This window comes from Gallinula chloropus (assembly GCF_964237585.1).
Source record: "Gallinula chloropus genome assembly, chromosome: 10".
In the NCBI taxonomy this organism is placed as follows: Eukaryota; Metazoa; Chordata; class Aves; order Gruiformes; family Rallidae; genus Gallinula; species Gallinula chloropus.
In genome coordinates this window covers 19,301,366-19,308,909 of record NC_140095.1, presented here as the reverse complement: position 1 = coordinate 19,308,909, position 7,544 = coordinate 19,301,366, and the positions used below count along the sequence as shown (strand labels likewise).

The following is a 7,544-nucleotide window of genomic DNA, read 5'->3' as shown; positions in this document are numbered from 1 at the left end:
CTTCCCATCTTAGTTCAGACTTCATTTTTCCTCTCTCCCTTACTTCTGGGCGTACGAGGATCATACACTTGGTTCACATCGGCTGCCTGTAGCTCTGATGCTGTCGAGGACTTAATAAGGAGTGAAACCAGTGGAACTGCTCTGTAGGAATACACAAGGTAGAAAAGCTTCACTTGACAATGAAGTGATATCTTATTGCTATGCTAATAACGTTTGACAAGTTGCTTCCGAGTGCAGCTTCGCATTGCCTCAGAACACATACTTCTCCCTCCCCTGTTTTGAGGAACTGTCCCATATAGAACACAGACATTAATAAGCCTGTAGAAAATCACAAGACAAATAAGTCCCCATGTACACTGGTTTAAAAATAAACCTCCAGGTCTGAAGCTGATGTTATGTTAAGTGGAAGCAACTGTATTGTTAAGCTGTGCTGTGTAATTTAAACTCCACTGCGTCGCTTACCTGCCCCGTGTGCCTCTCCTGGTCTGTATCTGTTATCAGCTGCATGACTTGCTGAAAGAAAGAAAAGGAGGTATTTTGGGGTTGGGTTGGTTTTTTTCCCTGGTTTTTCATATGTGCCCAGTAAAACAACTATGTTTGAATTCAGGGCAAGACATTGCCCTCCACATCCTCACTGAACAGCTGTTCTCAAACACATCCCTTGTGAAGTAAAATTTTACCATTAACCTGTCCCTAAGAAGTGCTTGTCAGAAAAGAGTATTTCCCCCTCCAAACATTAAAAAGTGGTGAAGAAAGTACGACTTTGTTTTGAATTCATGAATTAAGAAACACTTCTGTTTGCAAACTGAACTTCAGTTACAGCAGTTAAAATCTTTCAAGTAACTTTTAATTAGGTTTTCTTCAAAAAAGCTTGCACCACTGTACCCAGAAATCTATTTGAGCGTTGGACTAGTACTCTCTGAAGAGAAATACTGTTTACAGATTTAATATCTCCTTCAGCATTTGGATTGGTCTGGGAATCCTTTCAGGCACTGGGTTTGCTCCAGCTGCTGCTCAGGTGGTGGGAACCCCTCCACAGTCTTTGCTCGGAGCAGGATCAGACTTTCACAGGGTACTGAAGCAAACCCAGTCTCTCCCTCAGGCTGAAGATAAGTGATTGCTCTGGGGAGTTCCCAGGTATTTCTGCCCACTGCAGATTTTGAGAACTGTGCCTTGAGGCTGCGCCCCTGCTGGCCTCACCTCTGGCAAGGAGAGGAGACATGTGCAACAAAATGCTGTTCACATTTATAGGCAAGAGAGATTTTCTCTGCAAGACTCACAGCCCCAGGCCAGAGTCCTGAGGAATAACTAACATTTCTGGACACTTACAGACTGGAAAGATAGAAGTATCTGAAGCCTCACTGTGGAGAAACAGGGTTGAATGTTAGTGCCTTGTAAAACACAAATCACATCTTATTAATAATGAAACGAGACATGAATAGGTCTGACGGCCTCTTGTGAGGGGTGGTAGATCCACACCCCTCCCCACCGCCCCCACCACCCCCCGTTCACAAGGGCATGGAGCAATAGGACAAGGGGTAGTGGTTTTAAACTAGAAAAGAGGAGATTTTAGGTTGGATATTAGGAAAAAGTTCTTCAATATGAGGTTGCCCAGAGAGGTAGTGGAGGCCCCATCCCTTGGGATATGAAAGGTCAGGCTTGATGGGGCTCTGAGCTACCCTATCTAGTGAAGATGTCCCTGCTTACTGCAGGGGGGTTGGGCTAGATGATATTAAAGGTCCCCTTCCAACTTCACACTGTCTATGATTCTATTCTGTGATTCTGGGGACAGACTTCTAGACTCTGCTCAGGTCTCCTTGAGACCAAAGCAGGGGAGCACAGGACACATGGCCCTTAAAGGAACAACTGTTGGAGAAATTTGCAAGGAATGTCTTAGATGTAAAGAAAAGGATTTACCTGTTCCACTCAATTTGGCTGACAAGTTGACCTAAGAAAGATGGAGAAGAATGTTTTACAAAGCTGGTAGTACATTCAACTTTGGGACTTGTCCCTGTGCCCCTGGATTTCATGGTTAGCAATAATAAAACAAGTGGGAATGGAGGTGGGCAAACGAATAGAGTGCTTCTCGAAAGCACAATTGAGCACCCAGAGACTGGGGATGTAGATGGGAGCAGGAAACTCATCACACAGAGAAACTAGCCTTATACTAGCTAGGAGCAGAGCTCTTCCTTATCATCCCCAGAAAGTCTTCCTGCCCCCTCCAACAACCCCAAGAACCCACCTGAATCCTCAGAAGCCACTTAAGGCCACACATAAGCCCCATGGCTTGCTGTTTCTGCACGGGGTCAGCCGTGCTCGGCCAGGGCAGATCACTCACTGTGCACATCAGCCAGCAGCAGCTCCAGATGATTCATGAAGTTCTGCATTGCTTTTTGGTAGCTGTTGATCATGGTCTGATCCATCTCTGCCACCATCACATCCATCCTGCTGACGTCGAAATTCTGATTCGCAATCCTAGGGTGCAGGCAGTCATTTCACCAAGGAAAACCATTTAGCATCAGAAAGCTTAACAGACTCCTTTGTTAAGAAGGACTCTACAATGAGGAGGGTGCTTTGGCGACATGAAGTATCAGGAAAACTGATCTCCAATAAGGTTGAATTGCAATTGTTATATATTGTTATTTATTTAAAGGTCCCTTCCAACCTTCCACATTCTATGATTCTATTCTGTGATCCTAGGGACAGCCTTCTAGACTCAATGCCTTTTGCTTACCAAACCTGGATAGGAATGTTCAAATGCTGAAAATGAGAAAGGGGGAGGCATTTTCCTAATACCCTTGTAGGATTAATGCTTTGACCTGCTGCAGGCAGGCTCCTCCTGTTCTAGCACAACTGCCATCGTGATAGAAAGAAAATGCCAAACATATTAAACGGTGTCCAGGCTTCTGGAAAATGACTTTGATCCCACAGGCTAGACTTTGACTCGCAGCACAGCCATGAGTAATGGACTATGCTGCTGCCAGCACAGCCCCGTGGTACACAGCGATTCAAAGTTATCCTTACAATCCAAGTTGAAACTCAGCTTTAATTTGTACAGGTTACAAAGATGACATCTTAAAAATCCAGCTAGACGTTTGAGCTAGCCCTTCATGAGGCTGGGAGTTCAGTGCTGCAGCAAAATGTCTTGTGGATCTGTAACTTACTGTTGCTGTAGTTTTGCACCATTGAATTACAGTTGACACCCAGGTGTCAATTAGGAAGTGGTAAGTTATAAATTAAATTTATCACTTGCAAGAGAAGGGATAATAATTCTGTCTAGCTATTAAGCTTGTCCACAAGTAGAAGCAAAAACTGTTGGGAAATGAGCCAGATACCTCTGCAGCCAAAGGCTGTTCTCTAGGACTTACATGCAGGAGCATCTCCAGTTCACCTCCAAGGAAGTGTTGCTGTAAACTGAACCCTATGGGCTTCATCTCTGACAAAAAATGGCTTTCCACTAATAAAAGCCAGTGGGTTTTGTCAGAATCCAGCAACCATGTAGCTGCCAAGGAAATTGAAACTTAAAGGGACCACTGGAACAGCAGGCAGGCATCTCTCCATCCTTGTTAATTGTGTGGACATGGTGCCCCTGGCTTGGCTGGAGCAGCTTTACAGCATAGCATGCTTTTTTTTTTTTTTTTTCAAAGAAGATAACAAATGTTTTCAGGTGGAACATACCTGTCCATGGCCAGTTCAAATTCCTACAAATAGGATAACAAAACAAACAATGACAAACAACAACAAATAAACAACAAATCACACACACACACACACAAAAAGGAAAGTGTTAGCGTGATTTCCAGAAAGAGCAGCTGGCTAAGAAATAGGCATATTCATGGAGAAAAGCAGAATACCACCACTTACTTTGAAGAAGATGAAAATATCTGGTTGCACTGTCATCTTCTGCAAAGACTGAAGATGTTTAGCAGCTTCATCTCTCTTCTGTTCCATTTCCTTCTTCACTTTGGTAATCTCTGCCAATTGTTCCTTCTCATTGGATTGAATGCAATTCAGCAACAACTTCTCTCTCTGAATTATCCTTGCCTTTATCTCTTCAAACATCTTTTTCAGCTGTGAAGTCACTGTTTTCACATTGGTCTAAAAGTACAGATAAAGAAATGGTGCACTGGCTCAGGAACTCAACACTTCAGCTTAGTGCCCCTGCTTATTAATTAGGACTGCAGTGGTCATTTGAACTGTATTTAGAAGGAAGTGGGCAATAATAATTTTCTTAGAATATCTAATTAAACAGAAGGTTATGAAAACTAATCCTGATACCATAACAAAATCAGATAAAATTCAGCTAACAATGTGAGAACTGTATTGGTACACACTGAAAATCCCACTTGTAGACTCAAGTTGTTTTTTCTTTGATTGAACAGATAGAAAACCTTAAAAATACATCATGATATGTACAATCTGTGGTCTGCCAGTCATGCCACCCGGTCTGTGCAACCACAATGAATGGAGGAGCTTCCCAGCTGGTTCCTCCTGTGGAGGGAGGCTGTGAGAAAGGTTGGCTTCTGGCAGTTGCTTATACCACTGTTTTCCCTACTTTGGACTATATCTCTCTGTTCTTCTAACAGTTAGTTGGCATCACTTACTTCTGGAAAATTGTGGAAGAAAAATGCTGTGAATTAGCAATGGCTTGAGTACCAACCTTGACCTGATCCTTCTTTTTCTGAAGCTCTTCTAGGGCTTCAGCTAAAGCGCTTTCACGTTCCTGCAGCCACATCGTCACGTCCGAGAGTTCTCCCTAGCAGATGGAAAGAAAGCACTGAACTGCATAGCAGGGAAGCAGCATGGGGCAGCTTTAAACCAGACCAGCAGCTTGCAGAGTTGGTGAAATGGCCCAGACACCTTCTACCCGCCTGCTTTCACCAGCGAGTCCCAGAATAAACTGCATCCCCTTGCCTCCTTGTAAAGACAGGGCATGATGGAAAACCAATACGGTCTTGAAATCTTTTAAGTCAACGCTTGATTTTTTTATGTATGTGTAACTTTGTATGTTGTAAGTTTATAAACACCTTTCCCTTTGAGTAAGTACATTTTACTTTAAATTAATAGATCTCACTTTGTCTGTTAAAGCTCTGTTCCTGCCAGAATCTTCACGTGTGCCTAATGCACTCCAAATTCTTAGTTTTCACATCTGTCAGCAGCAGCTGTGGGATCTGAGGATAAGGTAATAAGCAACCATCTTTCCTGAAGATCAGCAAAACAGTGGCACTTACCCAGCTGTTTATTTTAACGACTGCCATGATCCCTGAGTGCTGTTACACCGCACGTAACATGTTTCAGAGGGGATATTAACCCTTGTTCTTCGGGGATTAGACAATCTCTGAATAACTCCAGTTGTTTGTGGCTGCCTCCAGCAGTGTTCTCACACCTCAAGCACCCATGAATGACCACAGCAGACACAACTGCCAGATTCCTATTTCTTTAATAAAAACATTCCCAGAAAGCTTAGGTATTCCATGAGATAGCTGCCAGAGCTATAACGTTTTAATTTTTCAACAATTAAGAGACAAATCAAATTTCACCAAGATTCCTTGCACCAAAATCCTCTTATAATTCCTCCTGAAGAGCTGCGTTCCTGATTTCCCTGGCTAACCTGGGACTTGAAAAATAAACCCCAAAAAACTCTTGGAATATGCAGCGGAGATCTCAGCTCACCCATGGAGATGGCTTCCCCATTGAGAGGGCACTGTTGCTCTTTCACCAGCTCCTGGGTGAAGGAAACAGCTACTATCCTACATAGCCCACTGTTGTTTGGCAGCCCTGAATTTTTATAGGTAACTTGGGGGAGAAGTTAGTGTGTGATATGTAGAATTGCAAAGGATGCTTCCTGCTAATTCCCAAGGAGGCTGTGACCTGTCCCAAGATCCAGACTAGCCAGACATTTCCTGCCCATGCACTGGGGTGCTGCAGACTGCAGATAGAGTCCAGAAATTTCAAACACAAGGCAGTGAGTGAGCATAGCAAATGTGTTTTATCCCCTCAACTGATGCTGGAGCATTTCAAGGACAGCAGCTGGACTCAAATGCAAGGACTTTGAGGCTCCCCATCTCTATGCCCACTGGGATGCTGGGTCAGCAAAATTTGGGGCAGAGGGAGGGCAGAGCCAGAGGGAAGGCCCTGGAATGGGAAAACCTGCTTCCGAAGCCAAAGTGCAGCAGTGCCAGGGTCCCCAGGCTCTGTGAAGAGAGAGACTTCTTAATCCCTGCAGGAATACTTCTTAATCCCAGCCAGGAACACCCAGGCAAGTGCCACTTCACACTTGCTGGAGCTGCACGCTCGGGCACACACTGCAGTGGCAGGGGACATCGGCTGCTTCCCTCCTGCCTGCACACTTGCCCACGTCAGCACACACTGCAGGATTTCTCCACCCTTGTCCTGGTCAGCCCCAAACACCTTTGCTCTGCTCCTCCCCCACTACTCTGCCTGACAGGCTGCTTCCGTAACACGAAGGAGGAAATGAAAAGCAAATTCCAGCACAACACACCATTCCCCCTTGGGGCGGACATGAAATCCCCTGATCTGCTGCCTGCTCACCCTCACCCTCTGAAAGCCTTACCAGCCCTCCTGCAGCCCTTTCTCCAGGTCAGGGCTTTGGAGTAAACTCTGCAGGGGCCATGGGGAGAGGAAAGCCCCTTACCAGCTTTTTGTCGCGTGCCTCCTTCAGGGTGATGATGCTGTGGCCCCTGTGGCATCCCTCAATGGAGCAGAGCGCACAGATGTACTGCTGCTCGTCCTGGCAGTAGCACTCCAGCAGCCTGCCGTGCTCCGGGCACCTCCTGTCCTCCGCCTTGCTGCATGAGCCCACGTCCACCACGATGTGGTCCTGCTGGGAAGCCTTGGCGCTATGTTTCTTCAGATGGGCCTGGCACAAAGACGCATCGCAGGTCAGGCAGGTTTTCACCGCTGGCTGGTCCTGATCCAGGCAGTAGTCACAGGGAACCATCTCCTTCCCCTCTGCAGAGCTCTCTGCAGAGCCCTCGTCCTGCTGTCCTTTGGAAGCAGTGGATGCAAATGCCTCCACGATGCTGCACAACTTGAAATTCTTCTGCAGCTCCAGGATAGGCCCCAGTTGGAACTTACACATGGGGCAGGAATACGTGGCCTTGATTTGCTGCTGGGCATTAAGTGCCTTGTGGATGCACTGCTTGCAGAAGCTGTGTCCACAGCTCAGTAACACCGGGTCGTTGTACAGACACAGGCAGATGGGACAGCTGAGCTCATCCTCCAGGCTGCCACCCCCTTCAGATTCTTTCCCAGCCTTTGCCATGGCTATAGAAATGGTGCTTGAGCCAGTCCACAAGAAACGAAACTAGAAAGACTTCCTTGGCCCTGTGCCCCGGTTGGAGACCCAGCCCAGACACCAGAAGTCCTTCCGCTGCTGGTATGACAGCACAGCAGAATTACCCTCCCCTTCCCAGGCTCCACCCACAGATAGCTCTTAAGAGATGCAGCAGCCACTTCAAGACATTTACCCTCAGTCCCAGGCAGCGTGGGCCCATGTACATGTCCCCAGCAGGCTGGTGGTG

The 7,544-nt window shown here is 46.2% G+C and overlaps 1 protein-coding gene across 1 annotated transcript; it reads right to left on the bottom strand.

The window, feature by feature from the left end:
* Window positions 1–2,330: 2,330 nt before the first annotated feature.
* On the bottom strand, window positions 2,331–7,306 carry LOC311195483 (E3 ubiquitin/ISG15 ligase TRIM25-like; the record flags this gene model as incomplete). The annotated part of the gene is made up of 5 exons (XM_084268887.1): window positions 6,656–7,306; window positions 4,661–4,756; window positions 3,865–4,098; window positions 3,679–3,701; window positions 2,331–2,475 (listed from the first exon to the last, which is right to left on the bottom strand). Exons 1-5 carry the CDS (start codon window positions 7,283–7,285, stop codon window positions 2,331–2,333), a joined length of 1,128 nt encoding a protein of 375 aa, XP_084125013.1. The 5' UTR covers window positions 7,286–7,306.
* Window positions 7,307–7,544: the final 238 nt, after the last annotated feature.